The sequence below is a fragment of the Myotis daubentonii genome, chromosome 2 (genome assembly GCF_963259705.1).
Source record: "Myotis daubentonii chromosome 2, mMyoDau2.1, whole genome shotgun sequence".
Taxonomy (NCBI): domain Eukaryota; kingdom Metazoa; phylum Chordata; class Mammalia; order Chiroptera; family Vespertilionidae; genus Myotis; species Myotis daubentonii.
Genome location: NC_081841.1, coordinates 101,904,512 through 101,924,613, shown reverse-complemented (window position 1 = coordinate 101,924,613; position 20,102 = coordinate 101,904,512). Strand labels below are relative to the sequence as shown.

The following is a 20,102-nucleotide window of genomic DNA, read 5'->3' as shown; positions in this document are numbered from 1 at the left end:
TGGAAGATCTATCAGTGAAGTCAGCAGAGTATTAAACTCCCCCAAAATGACTGTTATTATTGTCGATCTGTCCCTTAATGCCCTGTAGAAGTTTTAATATATGTTTAGGTGCTCTTATATTGGGTGCATATATGTTTACCAGGGTTATATACTCTTGTTGGATTGATCCCTTTTATATTATGTAGTGACCTTTGTTGTCTCTTATGATGGCCTTCATTTTGAAGTCTATTTTGTCAGATATTATTGCTGCCCAGCTTTTTTTTTTCATTTTATTTTATTTTATTTCACCATCTATTTTGAATGATAGCCTCGCTGGATGTAATAATTTTTGTTTCAGATCCCTGCTTTTCATTACCTTGAATATTTCATGCCTGTAGAGTTTCTGATGAGAAATCAACTGACAGCCTTATGGGAGCTCCTTTGTAGGTAACAAATTGCTTTTCAGTTGCTGCCTTTTGAGATTTTTGTCTTCGTCTTTAATTTTTGGCATTTTAATTATGATGTGTTTGGGCATGGGCCAGTTTGAATTCTTCTTGCTTAGGACTCTTTGTGCCGCCTGTACTTAAGTGATTTTTTTCCTTCAATAGGTTCAGGAAGTTTTCTGCCACTATTTTTTCAAACAAGTTCTCTATCTCTTGCTCACTTTCTTCTCCAGGTTCACCTATTATGTGAATGTTGTTACGTTTCATGTTGTCCCACAACTCCCGTATGCTGTCCTTCTGTTTTTTAATTGTTTTTGCTTCTTTGATGGAGTGATTTTTTTCTACTCTGTCTTCCAGTTCACTTATCATCATCTTTCCCTAATCTGTGTATTCCTTCAACTATGTTCTTTATTAGTGCTATGTCATTCTTCATAGTTACTTCATCTTTTCTCATGCTGTTGGGCATCTTTGCTATCATTATTCTGCACTCTATGTGTGATCGATTTCTTATCTCCATTTCATTTAGCTCTTCTGGAGAATTCTCTTGTTCTTTGGTTTGGGGTTGTTTGTTTTGATTTGTTTTGTTTTGGGTTTTTCCTTTTGGTCTCTCCATTTTGGCTGCCTGTTTGGGTTTGTGACCATGTATTAGGTAGATCTGCTATGCCCTACAATCTCTAGTGCAGTGTCAAATGCTGTTTCTGACTTATTAGATCAGGCAAAGACTCAAAACCTCCAGAGACCACCTTTGCTTGCAGACTGACTGTATTGTCTTGAGTAGCCTAACACAATTGTACATAGGTAGGGCAAGAGATTTTCTACAGGGTGGGACAATTGCTTCTGCCTGGAAGCTAGTTGTTATTCTCAGGCTCTTAATGGGCCTCAGAAACTCCACAGGGTCAGAGAAGGGGTTTTCCATTAGGGTGGGGCAACTGCCTTTCCCCCAGGCAAAAACCACCTGGATAGCAAAGGTCTGCCTGAGAAAGATACCCTCTACAGCATAAGTGAATGATTTAGCATAGGGAACCAGGATGTCTGCCTTCTGAACTCTAACACCAGAGCCCCCAACTTTGGCTTCTGCTCACACAGCTTCAGCCCACTCTGCCCTCCCTCCTCTGGAGCCCAAGTTGAGTGGCTGCACACAAAATTCTGTGTGCTGGCCCTTTAAGGGGGTACCTTCATTTCCAGCCACCTCTTCCTGGCAGACAGCAACCCTGCTGCTTTTCATAGCCCAATATTATGTGGGCACCTCTTTCAGGTCTGGTGCTCTCTGTTGGGGGGCCTAGCTTGGGGTTTAGAGTTGTCAATGGCAACCTCCCACAGCTGAGATCTCTCTCTCCAGAACTTCAGCTGCTATCTGTGGGATAATGGCCAGCCCTTAGGCCTCTCTGCCCTTCCTTCAGTCTCTAGGTCTCCATTTTCCATCCTTGGTTATCAGGGTTCTCTCCAGCAAATCTTCAGTTGGTTATTCAGGATGGAATTCTTGTATATTACCTGTAATTTCAGTTTGGTCCTGGGAGTGTGTCAGTGTAGCATCCACTTACTCTGCTGCCATTTTAAATCTCGCCCCCTGTTTTTCATGATAACTCCAGAAGTGAATATTTCTCAGAAGTCTTCTATTTGTGATATATTTAATTCCTAGCAATGGGATTATTAAGACAAATGCCCTAAAGTCTTTAATTCATAGTGGTAGATTACTTTCCAGGAATGATTAACTGTTTACATTTTTTTTTCTAATGTTTTTCAAAGGCCAGATTAGTAGAATAGTAAACATTTTCAGAATAATAAGCTGCCCACCACATTTAAGATATGTAGAATGCAGATTAAGTATAATTTTGTAAAGTGATTTTTTAAATTTCATTAGAAATCATGGTTTAGTAAAAAATTTCATTTTTAATCATTAAAAGTGAGGCAAGACGTTGGGGCGAGATGTTTTGCTTCACTGCACTTGTATAGAATTTAGTTCTGCAACGTTTGTCAAATATCTATCATGTGCCGGACATGTTGCTAAATAGAGGAGAAATAAAATGAAAGAAATTGTTTCAACCTGCCAACAGTTCAGACACTAGAAGAATAATCTAAATACTTTATAGTGTAATAAACTATCTATATATATAAAAGCCTAAGTGGCCGTTACTACCGGTCAACCCAATGACCGGTCGCTATGACGCACACTGACCACCAGGGGGCAGACACTCAACACAGGAGCTGCCCCCTAGTGGTCAGTGCACTCCCTTAGCCAACCTCCCGTGGCCAGCTGGCCGGGTGGTCAGTGCGTTCCCACAACCAACTCCTTGCAGTCTCTCCTCCCAGCCGACAGCCCGGATTGGCCCCAATTGCTGGCCAGGCCGAAGGACTCCATCCGTGTCCTTAGTTGTATGACTTCCATTCAACCAACAAGTTTCAGGTGGTTCTGAATGATAGTTGTTCTATAGCAGTGGTTCTCAACCTTGGCTGCACATTAGAATCACCTGGGAATCTTTTAAAAATTCTTTATGCACCGGGCCTTTAGTACATACTGGTATATAAAGTGAATCTGTAAAGTGTTGGTGGAAGATTGAAGAGAGCACTTATTTGTGCCAGTGGGTGTAACTTTTGAGATGAGCCTTTGAAAGGGTGGACTGTTGTTAGGTGAAGTAGGATTTCAAAGGTAACCCAGGGCATAATAAAAAGATTATTTAGAATGTGAAGGATAACCTATGTTTCCCAATTAAAAACAATTTCTAAAGTTTCCTGATTATTCTCTTTCTCAGATACATGTAGCCTTATTCTTAATATGGAGTGATTTCTTCTTTCTTGCAAACACCTTTAATAGAATGATCTTTAATGCTTTTCTCATTGTCTCCTATTCAAAATCTGTTAGTTTTTTAAATCATTTTTTATTTTTCAATTACAGTTGACATACAATATTATATAAGTTTCAGTTGTACAACCAAGTGATTAGAAATGTAATTTAATAAATGATCATCCTGATAAATCTTGTGCCCATCTGGCACCATACATAGTTATTAGAATATTATTGACTATACTAGGGGCCCGGTGCACGAAATTCGTGCACTGGGTGTGTGTGTGTGTGGGGGGGGGGGTGTCCCTCAGCCCAGCCTGCTCCCTCTCACATACTGGGAGCCCTCAGGCGTTGACCCCCATCACCCTCCAATCGCAGGATTGGCCCCTTGCCCAGGCCTGACGCCTCTGACAGAGGTGTCAGGCCTGGGCAGGGGACCCTCATTTTCCCCCATCACTGGTTCTGCCCCCAGACCCCTCCGATTGCTGGCTCTGCCCCTTGCCCAGGCCTGATGCCTCGGCCAGAGGCATAAACCCCCATCACCCTCCGATCACCTGATCGGCCCCTTGCCCAGGCCTGACGCCTCCGCCAGAGGTGTCAGGCTTGGACAGGGGACCCCCATCTCCCCCCGATCACTGGCTCTGGCCCCCGCCCAGGCCTGAGGCCTCTGGCCCAGGAATCATGCCTGGGCAGGGGACCCCCATCTCCCTCTGATCGCTTGCTCCACCCCCCGCCCAAGCCTGACGCCTCTGACCCAGGCTTCAGGCCCGGACAAGGGGACCATCATATCCCCCCAATCCCCGGCTCCGCCCCCGACCCAGGCCTGATGCCTTGGCCAGAGGAGTTGACCCTCATCACCCTCCGATCACCAATCACCGGATCAGCCCCTTGACCAGGCCTGAGGCCTCCGGCAGAGGTGTCAGGCCTGGGCAGGGGACCCCCAGCTCCCCGCGGTTGCAGGCTCCGCCCCTGCCCAGGCCTAATGCCTCTGGCCTAGGCGTCTGGCCCGGGCAGCGGGGACCTGCAGTGGCAGCAGGGGGCGCTGCGATCGCGCAGGCTCCGCCCCTGCCCCTGCAGGCCGCCTCTGGCTGAGGCGTCCGGCCTGGGCAGCGGGGACCCGCAGCTGCAGCGGCCCCGCGATCGTGGGCTTTGCTTTAGGCCCAAGCAAGGGACCTCTTAGCTCCCGGGACTGCCAGCTTCGACCGTGCCCAGCTCCCATCGCTGGCTCCACCCCTACTTCCTGCTATCACTGGCCAGGGCGGAAAAGGCACCTGATTCTCCAGTCATGGCTGGGGGGCAGGGCACAGGCGGCCTCAGGGCCGCCTTTGCCCTGGCCCCCAGCTCTTAGCTCCCCCCTGGGTTTCCGGTCACTGTCAGTGGCAGGGGGCTTCTTCCTGCTTTCCTTTTCGCCTCCCTGCATTGTGCCTACATATGCAAATTAACCGCTATCTTGTTGGCAGTTAACTGCCAATCTTAGTTGGCAGTTAATTTGCATATAGCCCTGATTAGCCAATGAAAAGGGTAGCGTCGTACGCCAATTACCATTTTTCTCTTTTGTTAGTGTAGATTACCTATGCTGTACTTTACATCTCCTATTTACATGACTATTCTGTAACTACCAATTTATACTTATACTTAATTCCTTCACCTTTTTCACCCATTCCCTCAATCCTCTCCCATTTGGCAATGGTCAAGTGGTTCTTTGTATCTATTAGTCTGTTTCTGTTCTGTTTGTTAATTTATTTTGTTTTATAGATTCCATTGTTGATAAATATGTGTTCGTTGCCATTTTATTATTCATATTTTTATCTTTTCCTTCTTTTTAAAGAAGACCCTATAACATTTCATGTAATACTGGTTTGGTGGTAACAATCTCCTTTAGCTTTTTTTATTTGGGAAGCTCTTTATATATCCCTTGATTCTAAATGATAGCTTTGCTAAGTAGACTAATTTTGGTTATAGTTCCTTGCTTTTTGTCACTTTGAATATTTCTTACCAACTCCATCTGGCCTGCAAAGTTTCTTTTGAGAAATCAACTGATGGTCTTATGGGAGCTCCCTTGTAGGTAACTAACTGCTTTTCTCTTGCTGCTTTTAAGACTCTTAGTCTTTAACCCTTGGGATTTTAATTACTATGTGTTTTGGTGTGGGCCTCTTGGGTTCATTTTATTTGGGACTGTCTATCTTTATGTTTTCAAAAAGTTTTTCAACTCCTTGCTCTGTCTTTTCCCCTCATGGCACCCCCATGATGCAAAAGTTGGTACTCTTGATGCACTTTATACTATCTTCATTTTTTGGATTATTTTTGCTGTTCTGATTGGGTGTTTTTTCCTTCCTTATTTTCCAATTACTGATTTGATTCTCGGCTTCATCAACACTACTGTTGATTCTCTAAATTATTCTTCATTTCTGTTAGTGTATCCTTCATTCTAACTGGCTCTTTTTTATGGTTTCCATGTTCTTTTTTATGCTGTTGAAGTTCTCACTAACTTCATTGAGCATTTTTATAACCTGTGCTTTAAATTCTGCATCTAGTAGATTGCTTGCCTCTATTTTGTTTAGTTCTTTTTCTGGGTTTTGTTCTCTTCTTTCATTTGGGACATATTTCTTTATCTGTTCATTTTGGCAGCCTCCCTGTATTTGTGTCTATGTATTAGGTAGAGCTGCTGTCTCCTGTGCTTGGTAGAGTGGCCTAAAATAGTAGGTATCCTTTAGGGTTCAATGGCACAGCCTCTCAGTTTACCTGAGCTGGGCACTCCAGGTGTGCCCCACCACCACCACCATGTGGGCTCTGTGTACAGCTTCCTATTGTAGTTGAGCCTTAATTGCTTTTGGCACTTAAGTGGGAGGGATTTACCCCCAGGCTGATCAGCTACAAGGACTGCCTATGACCACTGTGTAGGGACCACCTCATGGAGCAAGACTTACTTCAGCAGGGCCCTGGTGCCCACTGAGTTCTATCTTCAGTGTGTCACTTGTGAAGGTTGTTGGGTTTTGCTTTGATGTGGTCTGAAGTTGTCCACTGGGTGCACTAACTCTGGGGCTTCTGGAGCTGCAGACCAAGGTCAACTACCACTTTTGTTCTGCCTGGGGCCACCTGGCATGAGCTACAAAGCAATCTGCAGATGGCTGCTACTTGTGCTGGGCTTGGAGGTGCCCAGGAGAGGCCAAATTGGGAACCAAGTATGGTTGCTGCTAGTGTCAGACCTGGGGGCATTTAGCAAGAGGTATAGGTACATGGTGGCCAGATGCTGCTTATTGAGAGGTTTTAGAAAAGTCAGAAGCATGAGCCAAGACAGGCCATTCATATGGAAGTAGAATGGAAGTCTTGGGTGGGTCTGCAAGTTGGGTGGGGTCTCAGGGAATCACCAGAGCAGGATGAATAGTATGAGCCAGGTTGATGGAGTCTCAGATGTAGAGCCCATCTTTCAGCACAGAAAAGGAACAATGGCCTTTGCCAGCATTTATGTCTGGGAGAAACCTGCCTCTACCCCCCAGCTCTTGCTTTGATGCCTAACAATTCACTTCCTCCCCATATATCCCTGGTGCCTTTTGAGATGCTGCCCCAGTGCTGGAGCTCAGATGGAGTAAGTCTGTGAGCAGTCCCTTTAAGAGGAACTGTCTGGGATTTCAGCAGCCCTCTGTCTTACTCAGCCACAATCCCTGCTGGTTTTTACAGCCAAAGTTATGGGGACTTCGCTTCCTAGCACTGGAAGCCTGGGCTAGGAGGCCTGTTGTGGACCGGGGACCTCTCACTCTTCAGGGGGCACCTCTGTAGTCGAGATATCCCTCCTGATTTTTATCCACCATACATGGGTGTAGGACCAGCCCGTTTTGTGTCTCCACCCCTTTTACCAGTCTTGATGTAGCTTCTTTATATCAGTGGTTGGCAAACTGTGGCTCAGCAAACCGCGGCTCGCGAGCAACATGCGGCTCTTTGGCCCCTTGAGTTTGGCTCTTCCACAAAATACCGGCTCTTTCACAAAATACCGACTTCTGCGCATGAGCCACGAAGTTTCAGTTGCACTGTACGTGCGCGCCCATACGTGGTATTTTGTGGAAGAGCCACACTCAAGGGGCCAAAGAGCCGCATGTGGCTCGCGAACCGCGGTATGCCAACCACAGCTTTATATCCTTAGTTGTATGACTTCCATTCAACCAACAAGTTTCAGGTGGTTCTGAATGATAGTTGTTCTATTGCAGTGGTTCTCAACCTTGGCTGCACATTAGAATCACCTGGGAATCTTTTTAAATCCTGATTTCTGGGCCTCATCCTCTGGAAATTCTACCAGAAATCAGGATTTTTTTTTCTGGAGGTGGACCAGAAATCAGGATTTTAAAAAGATTCCTAGGTGATTCTAATGTGCAGCCAAGGGTTGAGAACCACTGTTCTATAGTTTAGTTGTAATTTTGACATGGTTGTGGGAGGATGTGATTACCACATTTACCTACTCCGCCATCTTGACCAGAAACTCTCTATCTATTATTAATTATATAGATTGATTAAACCAATGATTTTAGTCTCCACTCACATCCAGAAGAATTGATGGCTTTAAAGAACTGGTTTTCCCTCCACTAGTCATAGGTACCATGTGCATTTAGCCTTATCATATTTCAGAAATAGATTTCTTAACAAAGACTATAGCCATTCCATGTGCTTGGAAGCCATGTTGAGTGCTCAGTCAATTTATGTGGTTTGGTGATGATGGATAAGGTGGGCTGGAGTTGGTTTAAGATGTTCAGAATATTGCTTTCTCAATATAAAAATAATTGCTAGAAATATTCAAAGTGGGCAGTGTGGGCTATTAAAACTGACCATTAACCACTTGCTAATTGAATCATAAAAGTTGCTCATTCTTTTAAGGATATAGTGTCCATCTTTTATGAAATTTTGTTTTCATGTTTATTTTAATAGGATGAAAGTTAAAAAGCTGCCCATGATTCTAGCTCTACACCTGAAGAGATTTAAATATATGGATCAACTTCATCGATACACAAAACTTTCTTACCGGGTAGTTTTTCCTTTAGAACTTCGTCTCTTTAACACTTCAGGCGATGCAACCAATCCTGACAGAATGTATGACCTTGTTGCTGTTGTGGTTCACTGTGGAAGGTAATTGCAGTTATGGGGCCTGGCAGTGGGAGGATGGGTCGGTGAACAGTGAGCATTCAGGGTATTCTTGAGGGATTCCAGGGTAGACCTTTCAGAGGTTCTCATCCAGATACATTTTATCATTTCCTCCTTAAAACTTTTATAAATGAAAATATTTATAAATATCTATAGTACATTATCTGTATGCTTTGTTGTGTGCTCACCACCCAAAGTCATGTCTCCCTCTGTCTCTATAAGTTTGATTCCCTTTGCCCTCTTTATTCCCCTCCACCCCCTTCCCTCTCTGGATTTGAATTTTTTTCTTATCTAATCTAATAAAAGAGGAACATGCAAATTGACCACACCTCCGCTATGCCCCAAGCCACGCCCACCATCCAGTCAGAGTGACTATATGCAAATTAACCCAACCAAGATGGCAGCCGGCAGCTATGGAGCTGGAGCAAGCAGGAGGCTTGGTTGCCCCAGCGATGGAGGAAGCCAAGCTTCCCGCCTGCCCTGGCTGGCTGTGGCCTCCGCTCAAAGCAACAAAGTTTCAGCTATAGAAGATAAATAAATCCCAGATACCTGCTTCCAGCCAACCTCCACTGGGAGCTTGGGTGGCTGGGGACTGTGGCCAGCCTGCAAACAGCCATTAGCCCCTCACCCAGGCTGGCCAGGCACCCCAGGGGGTACCTCCACCCTGAAGGGGCTGTGGCCAGCCTGCAAACAGCTATCAGCCCCTCACCCAGACTGGCCAGGCACCCCAGCAGGACCCCCCGCCCACCCTGAAGGGGCTGTGGCCTGCCTGCAAACAGCCATCAACCCCTCACCCAGGCTGGCCAGGCACCCCAGCGGGGACCCCCACCCTGAAGGTGCTGTGGCCAGCCTGAAAACAGCCCTCAGTCCCTCACCCAGGCTGGCCAGGCACCCCAGTGGGGACCCCCACCCCGAAGGGGCTGTGGCCAGCCTGCAAACAGCCATCAGCCACTCACCCAGGTTGGCCAGGCACTCCAGTGGGGACCCCCACCCTGAAGGGGGTGTGGCCAGTCTGAAAACGGCCCTCAACCCCTCACCCAGGCTGGCCAGGCACCCCAGCAGGACCCCCACCCTGATCCGGGACACCCTTCAGGGCAAACCAGCCGGCCCCCACCCATGCACCAGGCCTCTATCCTATATAATAAAAGTAATATGAAACTTGACCCTAACAGCAGAACGACTGAGAATGACTGGTCACTATGACACACACTGACCACCGGGGGGAGATGCTCAATGCAGGAGTTGCCCCCTGGTGGTCAGTGTGCTCCCACAGGGGGAGCTCTGCTCAGCCTCAGCCAGGCTGATGGCTGCCAGTACAGCGGTGGTGGTGAGAGCCTCTCCCACCTCCGCAGCAGTGCTAAGGATGTCCGATTGAAGCTTAGGCCTGCTCCCCGCTGGCAAGTGGACATCCCCCGAGGGCTCCCATGCTGCCAGAGGGATGTTTGACTGCCAGCTTAGGCCCAATTCCCCCCGGGAGCGGGCCTAAGCCAGCAGGTGGACACCCCCCGAGGAGTCCCAGACTGCGAGAGGGCACAGGCCGGGCTGAGGAACCCCCCCGAGTGCACAAATTTTTGTACACCGGGCCTCTAGTTTATAATAATAAAAGCATAATATGCTAATTAGACTGGACAGCCGAATGTCTTTCCAGACTACCTTCCAGACGAAGCCGGGGTTGTTAGGGCCAAGGCAAGCCACTGCAGCTGTGAGGGCTGAGCCCCTTGCACAAATTTCGTGCATCGGGCCTCTAGTTATTTAAATATTACTCTAAAAACATTAAGGCCTATTTTATTTTCCATTTATTTATTTTTAAATGATGGTGCCTAAATAGATTTGCAAAATAAATTGTTTCTTAGATTCATTGGATATGTTCATTGTATTACTGGTTATGAAAACCATTTAAAATGGCTTTGGAAATAATCTGGGAAGATAAGTTTTCTGCTTTTTACCTCAGTGTGTTTATTTCCCATTAGCCAATTTAGTGTGATTTCTCACTTTGTATCTTAATTTGTAAAATAGGTAAAAAAAAATTCTTAAACTATAAGAGCATCATGTGATTATAATTTATACTTGAAACATACAGTCTTCATTGACTGTTGAGAATTTCCTGTAGTAATTATAAAATAAGACACTCATCTTTTTCTCCCAGGTTTGGGAAAAATTATACTAATAGTATGTTTTATCCAACTAAGAAAGCCCCTGCCTCCCCAGCTTTAGCTGTCCCCTTCCCGCTCTCTGCTCAGAATATGTAATGACAACTGGAAGTCAGCTCTGTCATAACAGTCTTCAACCTCCATTGCCTTCATTAGCCTGTCTCCCTGTATTGTATACTTTGCTATCATCTTTCCATTTTTGGAGCATTCCATTTCTAAAGTAAGAGTGATGACATCTGAATGGAGGAAAACAATAAGAAATAAAGAACCTGTAGTTATTCAGTCCAGAGGCTTTAGAGGCAAAGAAACCTTGGTTTCAGTTCTCCTTTTGCCATTTCTGGTCCTTGTGACCATACAGAACTTCCCAAATGTCCGTTTTCTCTTCTATAAAAGGTAAATAATATCAACTGTCTTACTGCATTATCAGGATTAAAAGGGAAATGTAAATAACTTAGCTGCTGCTACTGTTTTAACAACAACAACAATAATATTAGTTTTTCACACCGTAACTGTACCATTTGATATTTTTTTATATTCAGTGACAGTTTTACCCCATTTAAATTCTGCTCCATCTTATGGAATTGCTCTACTGGCAAGATCTTGAACTCTGAGATTCCTTATCACAGCCCTGGGCTCCCTCCCCTCACTGTTGTCTTTTAAAATTTAATCCACCCTTTTCCCCTTACAGCCTCTTATCTCTTGATCTTTCTTTTTAACCCTTTCCTTGGCCACATCTGCTTCTCCTCCTAGCCTTACCACCAGTCAGTTATCCTTTATAATAAAAGCGTAGTATGCAAATTGTCCCCTCGACCGGGAATTCATCTGGGAGTTCAACCAGGGGGCTGGGCCGGTCAGGGGAAGGGAGGAAGTACCCGGCCGGCAGCTTCTAGGAACCTCACCAGTGCACAAATTTTGTGTACTGGGTCTTTAGTTAAAGCATATTGTCGCAAAAACTGTGACATTCTCCTGCTGCCTGTTCATGTCTCCAAACTTAGCTGTCAGAATGCTGTAAAGTTGAGAGATGCTCATTGACTCCTCATGGGCCAGTTGACTGCAGTGGGGCTCATTCCTGCTTGAGTTCCTCACAGAAGCTATTTCACACCCCTCCCCATATTAGTCTCTTATTCTTCCTTTTCTTTCACTGTGGTCTCCTCATGCCTTCTTCCTGTCCCCTGCTCTGCCTGTTAAACCTCTGTGTGTCTTCCTCGGTGCTCTTCTCTACAGCCTCAGTCTCCATTTGGTGCTGAGCCTCTGTGTTCTGTAACTACTAGGTGTGTGTTGCTGGTCATGACTTACTGCTTTGTAGTGTGTTATGTTTATCCACTTATACATCTGTTTTTCCTTATGAGAATGGGCACTATTTATTTATTCATTTACTTATTTATGTATGTAATCCTCACTAGAGGATAATTTTTCTATTGATTTTTTCTTTTTTAAGAGAGAGCAGAGGGGAAGCGGGTGGGGGGGTGGCGGGGGGGGGGGGGGCGGGGAAGACATCCACACATGCCCCAACCCGGCCCGGGATGGAGCTTGCAACTGAGGCACATGCCCTTGACCAGGAATTGAATGCACGACCCTACAGTCCGCGGGCCAACACTCTAACCACTGAGAAACTGGCTAGGGCAAGAATACGCACTTTTAAAAACGGGAAATAATTCGTTCATTAAACAAAACACTAAACATGTTTTTAAGTTTTTTCTTTTTTATTTATGTACTTATCTGTAGATACATTTCATATCAGTATAAAGGGTTTGCCTTTGTCTGCAACCTTTGATTATTGGGGGATCTCATTTTCAGCATGTCTGTGCCAGCCAGTTTGCTCGCTCTCTATCCCTAATGCCTGGCATATCATAGGTTTCCAACAAATATTTGCTGATCTTTCAGCCCATCTCAAACCCCAACTCCTTTGTGTAACTAACCTTTCTTGATTCCTCAGCCCATTCCCTTCCTCTCTCACTGGATGAGGCTTTATTTCACTGTCCCTGTGGCTCTGCTTTTATATCCTCTTCTGTATATGCCTCTGGAGTAGTTTCCTAGTGAACTGGCAATGTCTTCAGGGCAGGACATTGTTGCTGTCTTTAACCCCCACAGAAATAGCATAATCATTGGTACATATCAGGCATCTGTGTATATTGAACTGAACATGCTTTATGTTCAAAATGTAAATCACTGATTAACCACTTCCTTAGGCATCAATTACTTAACCTCAGTCCTTCATCTTATTAGTTTCTGTAATTAACTTTTGCCTACCATTCTTCAAACTAGTTCTTAGCCAAAGGAAAAAGCTGTCTAACCTTTTCAGTCTGATACCTACCTGTCCTCAGTCCACCTACGCCTTCCCTCTCAGGCTCTGTTGCTCAACCTTTCTGTGATTTTTTTATTTTTATTTTCACCCCCTTGAAATGTTTTTACCCCCCATTTCTTACTTCTCACTATAAAATGACTTTTTAGATGAATCCTATAGAAATGGAGAAATTAGACTTATTTTAGCATTAGAGGCATTAAAAAAATAAAACCACACCCGTTTTGAGGTGTTTTCCTCTGCAGTGAAAAAGCCCTCTTGTTTGTGCCATTTTGTCACCTGAGATAATCATCTCATCTATATGACTAAGGATCCAACACATGGGAAATGTAGTAGGTCACTTATTCTAATGTCTGAGCTTGCTGCTTTTTAAAAAATAGTATTCATCATAAAGAATAATTTGTATTGAAAATTATTTCAAATGCTATTCAATTATAGATTTATAATGTAATAAAAATTATACATTTTTATAATGAGTTATATTTAAACTAAGAGGTTAAAATCTTCAGCATATAAAGCAAAAAAATTTCTTTTAAAAAAAATCTCCTTTATTTTTACATATATCTAGATTTCTATACTCCAGATTTGTTTAAAATGAGACACAAAGGCAATTATAATAATTATAACTTAAAAATAGCACTAATGATACCGATCATTGGGCAAATGTCATTTGTTTTTAAAGAAGTTTATGAAGTTTGAGCTTGATTTCAGAACCATGAATTTGATATATCTTTTTGCCTTTTCAGTCATCATGAATAGGATCTAGAGAAAAACTGTTGCCACGGGAGTAAGACTTAGAAATAATTCTACATGCATTGTTTTGTAGTTTAACTCAGTATGTATTGCATGTAACTCCCCCTTTCTCCCACTAAAAATACTAGAAAATTTTATTTAAATCTTTCATAGAAGCAAATTTGAAAAAAATATTTTTAGAAATAATTACAACTGTTACAAAGATAATAAAGAATTTTAATAACATAGCTTTATATAAATGGAATACTGGTTGTACCTCTCAAAGTAGAGTACTAATCATTTGATTTTAAAATTGAATGCCAGTTCAAATCAGTATAGCTTGATTTGGTGGAGGGATAGATAGGTAAGGAGTAGTTTTTTCAGTTTTGGGTTTTCTACTCTATAGAAAATGAAATTCAAGGAATAGAAGAGTAATAATAAACATTTTATAAAGTTAATTTTTCTTTCTCTTTGTTTCAGTGGTCCTAATAGAGGCCATTACATCGCAATAGTTAAGAGTCATGACTTTTGGTTGTTGTTTGATGACGATATTGTAGAAGTAAGTAATTTTTTAATTTTTTATTTTTCTCCAAAGTGTTATGTGTTTTACTCTTCACTTTTTTCTCCCAGCTTCTCATTCATATATGACAGGTTGAGTATTAGACAAATATCTAGGTCTTCAGATTGTAATCTAATTTCTGCTTTGTACTCCCTAACATCCAGTCCCAATGCTTGAATTGTTGGCTAACCTTTATGGTGTTTAGAATATGACAAGGGATAGCTTTCAATGACCAAACTAGTTTTAAAAAAAACTTTCATTTAAAGAAGAAATGTATCTTGCCGGCTGGTGTTGCTCAGTGGTTGAGCAACGACCCATGAACAAGGAGGTCATGGTTTGATTCCTGGTTCGGATACATGCCTGGGTTTCAGGGAGTGTGCAGGGGGCAGTCAGTTGCTCATTCTTATCATTGATGTTTCTCTCTCCCTCTCTAAAATCAATAAAAACATATTTTTTAAAAAGAACTGTATTAAACTATAATATACCTATAGCAAAGCGCGCAAATCTTAAGCAACAACTATTAGTTGTTTCATATAGTTCAGGCCCATATCTACAAATAGAATTGATGGATTAAAGGGTAATTGAATGTTCAGCTTTAGAAGATGATGCTAAACATTTTTCCAATGCATCTGTATAATTTTATATTTGCCCCAGCTATGTATGAGAGTTGTAGTTGCTCCATATTTTCACCAACACTTGATATTATCAGTCTTTTAAATTTACGCTGTTCTGGTTGTGCAGAGCTGTTTTACAAATGAGAAAATGAAAGGTATGTTTCAAAGAAATGTGAAAGGTTTTACTCGATTAAAGCAGTTCAAGGAGCTTGTTTAAGTACTAATGTTTACATTTTGCCTCACAGAAAATAGATGCACAAGCTATTGAAGAATTCTACGGGTTGACATCAGATATCTCAAAGAACTCTGAGTCTGGTTACATCCTTTTCTATCAGTCTCGAGACTGAGGGGAACCGCGATGAAGAGACTTCTGCCTCATTTCTTCTTTGGTTATTATGGAAAGGATCAAGCACTAATTTTTCAAGAAAAGAGAAATGCAGGAAGCTCAGGGGGCAGTGGCACACTTTGCACACAATAAAGCAAAGACTATGGATTAACAAGCTCTTCCTATTATGGTAGTTGATTTATTTGCTCAGGTATCATGCTGTCTGTGCAGTTCCATTCTACAAAGAAGTGACATCAGAGATAGCAGCTCCTCCTGTAAAGCAGCCTTCTGGTAATTGACACACACACGTTCTCTTTATTAATTGCATCAGTAATGATTTTAACTCCTTGGGGGTGCAGTAGAAAGAATAGGAATCTGTGCCAGGTTTTGTAGATAATTTAAGGAGATGATAGAGAACACACTGTTTAAATTTGCCTGTGTTGAATGTGTACAGAAAGGATACTTGGTGGTCTTTTCAACCGTAAACCAGAAATACTTTTGGGCCCAACACTTGCAGTTGCCTTCCTGATATAAAAAACTAACAGGTTTTAGAATCCAGTGTCAGGAAGACAAATACGTTTTGCTTCTCTAAAGAAGCTTTTAATAATATACAGTATATGTATATGTAGGGAACAATTGGTCAAAAGTGGCTTTTTGTTTCCCCAAGGGGAAAGACTGGCTTTGTAATATAATTTTTTTCCTTATTTATTTTACTTAAAACTGCTAGAGTCTAAGTATTGTATGAAGTGCCCATGATTCTGTCAGTAAATTTGAGCATATTTTTAATTTTTATTAGCTTTTGTCAGTTTAACTTGTCCTTTTGCTTGTTTCTGTTTTTAAGGTGAATTTTAAACTCTATTTAAATCAGTACGATACCGTAAGAAAAATTGCAATGAGATGAGGTAAATATTCTTTTTCAGGAGGAACTGATATCTCTGGCTAAATATTTTTCTTTTGTTATAGTTTATAAGTCAGTTATTTTATTCAGCTTTAATTTCAGTAAAATAAGAAACTATAAAAAATTCCCTATAGTCGTTGGGATGATAAAAGACATTCTGGTGCAGTGATGGTATACCAGTCGTTAGAATTCTTAAATACTCTAATGTTTCCAATTAAGGCCATGTTTGGAAGATTCATGTCATAGCAGTTATATTATTTTCCAGAGTCATTCTTTACCTTGGAAAGAAGGAATCGTTCATCATAACCCCAGTAGCTAGCGGAAAAAACCTTTGAAAATTAACTTTTAATTAAGTAGACCAGGAATACACAAACATGTCCTTTTCTCCATCCACCTTTACAAATCTTACTGGGAGAGTGTTTGGAAATTAACTTTGTTAAGACTCCCTTCTGTTAGGAGTTTTAAGAAGTAATGTATGTAATTAAAATAAGTAAATTTTTGCAATTGACACTTTTTCATGCATCAGTAAGTTCTCTGACAATGGCCAAATGTCACTTGTGGAAAGTATTTGAATATACAAAATAATAGCAATCAAGCCTTGGATATTATTTATCAGAGTCTTTTCAGGCAGTAATTTTTTTAATTGCTGTAATTTTCTAAACTTATTTTATTAATACTATTGAATACGAAAAACAAAAAAGAATCCTTTTGTCTGCTGCTATTATTAACATTTATTATCTGTATCTTTTAGCTCAGGAAATGACTTCACCTATTCATTCCGTGAACATATCTTTAACAGGGTCACTTAGTTAATTGGGTTGTTTAACAGATGTGCTGGGAGAAAATTATGAGGTATTTTGATAAATTACTTTTTAAGGTATAGTTTCTGAAGCCTTATCTTGGCTGGAATTGTTCTGTACAAATCATATAGCCTGGCTGATTTACCAGCATTGCACAGAGAATCACAACCGAGAATGTAGAGAAGGCCATAGCAGTGGAACTGGATACATTTTTTATTTTGAGGGCTTAAACCAAATTGTCTTGGATTTTAAAGTGGTGTGTCTGTGGTTTTCAGCACAGAGAAGGTGAGTAAAGTGAAGCTGAGTCAGTTTTTATGTGAGGCAGGCCGCGGCATGTATAAGAAAGATAGATGAAGTCATTTGCATAAAGGTACAGCGTTGAAATTCGTTTGTTTTCACATTGTGCATTTTAAAAACAGTAAAAGCTACGGTTAAATTTCATATTAAAGCAAATGATAGCATTCTTGTTGAGTTCCATGGTAGTCACACACTGTTCACATCTATACTGCATTTAATAGTACTGGTATGATTTGTCAGGGTAGGGACTGTGGGATGATGGTTCTCAATTTACTTTTTACTCTTAGTGCAGCTGCATCTAGGGAGAATGTTTGCAAGCTTATCAGAAACTCAACATACTTTAAAAACATATAGGGTTAGGGTTGGTGGGGGGGAATGCAGATATAGTAAGAAAAGTGACCCATATAGACAGCATTGTGAGGTTGTCTGTTGGTTGACTGTGGTTGAAATGAAGGGTGGTAGGCTTCAGTTGTAAATGATGGCTGATTGCTGTCTATGTACATGATTGTTGGGAATGGCTGTTCTGTTCCATATTTTGTATATTGGAATAAAATTTCTATAAATTATCATAGCTAAAAGTAAATATTCTAAATTAAGTCTCACTTCGAAGTCATATGGCTTCTGTCTTGGCAACTTTATCTTTAGAAGATTACTTAAGACAGGAGCCATGAGACTTCCAGAAGGAAAAGAAAATGTGTAATATATGGATCTTGTTGTCTCTAACCATCCGTATAGGGTTTTTCTTTCCTTGATGGCAGTAGAAAGATCTCATTTTCATAACATACTTCTCTTGATACTTTCTTTAAAGATACTTTTCATTAAAGATTCTCTCATGAGGTATTTAACTGGGAGCTGGGAGGCTAAGGCGCTCAGGTCCTGGCTCTTCAGTGAATTTAACTGTGTGACCTTGGGCAAGTCACTTAACCTCTGTGCTTCAGTCTCCCTATCTTGTAAAATGGGAGTAATACCTACCTCACAGGGTTGTTGTGGGGATTAATTAGATAAAATGTCTGTAAAGCATCTAAGGTTCTTGAAGAAGGCGCTATACAAAATAATATCTATTAAAGTTGTTTTATTTGTGCTTGTGGGTTTTAAGTGTGTGTTTTTTCCTTTTTGCCTGAAGTGTACTTGCAAATTAGAAGTACACACTTCGGAATGGTCTTATTGCTTTTGCTCAAAAGTTACTACTTTAGTTATCCAAAGAGAATTTCCCAGAACAGCATTCCATATTGCATTTTTCTTTATGGAGTAGCATTGTCTTCCAAAAAGCCCAAACATTTAAATTTAGAATCATAGAATCTTACAGCAAAGTACCTTCAAAGTCACTGTTCCTAGCACTCCGCTTCCCTTTCAGTGTAGTAATTGCTCCTGTAAAATCTGTGCTTTAGTACTTGAAGCCTGTTCCATTGTTGAGTAACTTGAATAGTTGTTTATGTCTCCATTATATGTAATCCATCCTTCATCATTCTTGGAAACCCACCTCTAGAAGCACTTTTGTTTATCCATATGTCTGAAAAAGTGTTCTTAGAATAAACACAATAATAGGTGTACTAGACTGTCACTGGGGATCTAAGATTGCATTTTCTTTTCTCAGCATTTATATCACACCCTTCAAGTTTGAGTAAATGAAATTCTCTATATTCAAGTTTTCATGAACTGTTAAAAGCCAAGGCTCCCCCTCCCTTTTTTAAAATTCCCTTGTTACCTGGTACTTGTGCATGTATTTTAAAGCTTTTCCACTTCTTTTCACTTATTTATTTTTTATGATAACCTACTACCTTTTGTTTAATCTTCAGAGCTGCTAAAGTAACAAACCATCATTGTCAAGTTGATAGTGCGATAGGCCCTGTGCTGGGCGTTTTACTTGTTTTAAATGTTAATCTTGACAACAACCTCTATGAGGTAGTGATATCCTCATTTTATAAAAGGGGAAACTAAAGCTCTTCAGAGGTTAAGTATTTTTCCCAAAGTCACTCAGCTGGAAAGTAGCAGATCCAGGTTTCAGATAAATATGACCTCACTGCCAAGTTCTTAACTACGGCTGGCATTATCAAACGATTTTATTTGTGGGAAATACACATAACATAGAATTTACCATTCTAACCATTTTAAGTGTACCATTAAGTGACACTAAGTACATTCACAATGTGCAACCATCACCACTATTTCCAGAATTTTTTATCTTTTCAAACAAATTGTGTACCCATTAAACATTAATGCCCCCCACTCCCCAACTTCTAGTTAACCCTTTCCTACTTTCTGTCTTTATGAATTTAACTGCTCTAGGTAACTCATATAAATAGAATCATACAATATTTGTTCTTTTGTGTCCAGCTTATTTCACTTAGCATATTTTCAAGGTATATTCATGTCAGAACTTCCTTACTTTTTAAGACAGAATAATATTCCATTGTACGTATACACCACACTTTGTTTATCCATTCATCTCTTCATGGACATTTGGGTTGTATTCATCTTTGGCTATTGTGAATAATGCTGTTATGAACATTGTTGTACAAGTATCTGAGTCCCCAATTTCAGTTCTTTTGGGTACATACTAGGAATTGCTGGATTGCATGTAACCCTGTTTAACTTTTTTCAGGAACTGCCATATTGTTTTACAAAAGCTACACCATTTTACATGCCCATTAATAATGCAGTAGGTTCCAGTTCCTGCATATCCCTGCTAACATTTGTTGTTTTCTGCTTTTGCTGCTGTTTTGTGTTTTTTTTTTGGGGGGGGGCGGGGTGCAGGGTTGGTAGTGGCCATCCCAACTGGTGTGAGGCCATGTCTCATGGTTTTAATTTGCATTTCCTTGTTGATTAGTGATGTCAAGCATCTTTTCATGTGCTTATTGGCCATTTGTACTAGTATATCTTCTTTGGAAAAATGTCTCTTAAGTCCTTTGTCCATTTCTTTAAATTGAGCTGTTTATTTGTTGTTGAGATATAGGTGTTCTTTGTACATCCTTAATATTAATCCTGTTTCACATACCAGGTGTACCAGTTAATGCGGATTTTTTCCAATAGATGGAGTTACACATATGTTGATATATATGCAATTTGATATGCATGCTATTTTGTTGTATTGACA

At 41.2% G+C, this 20,102-nt stretch overlaps 1 protein-coding gene across 4 annotated transcripts in view; it reads left to right on the top strand.

Moving 5' to 3' along the window:
* Positions 1–18,089, top strand: part of USP12 (ubiquitin specific peptidase 12) — a 119,476-nt gene extending 101,387 nt beyond the window's left edge. For 3 of the 4 annotated variants that reach the window (XM_059684063.1, XM_059684065.1, XM_059684064.1), the window contains 3 exons: positions 8,119–8,316; positions 13,996–14,074; positions 14,934–18,089. In XM_059684063.1, coding sequence (XP_059540046.1) covers positions 8,119–8,316; positions 13,996–14,074; positions 14,934–15,035 — 379 coding nt within the window. In that variant the 3' untranslated portion in view covers positions 15,036–18,089. The remainder of the gene's footprint in view (positions 1–8,118; positions 8,317–13,995; positions 14,075–14,933) is intronic. The other variant, XM_059684066.1, reaches the window with a different exon arrangement.
* Positions 18,090–20,102: the final 2,013 nt, after the last annotated feature.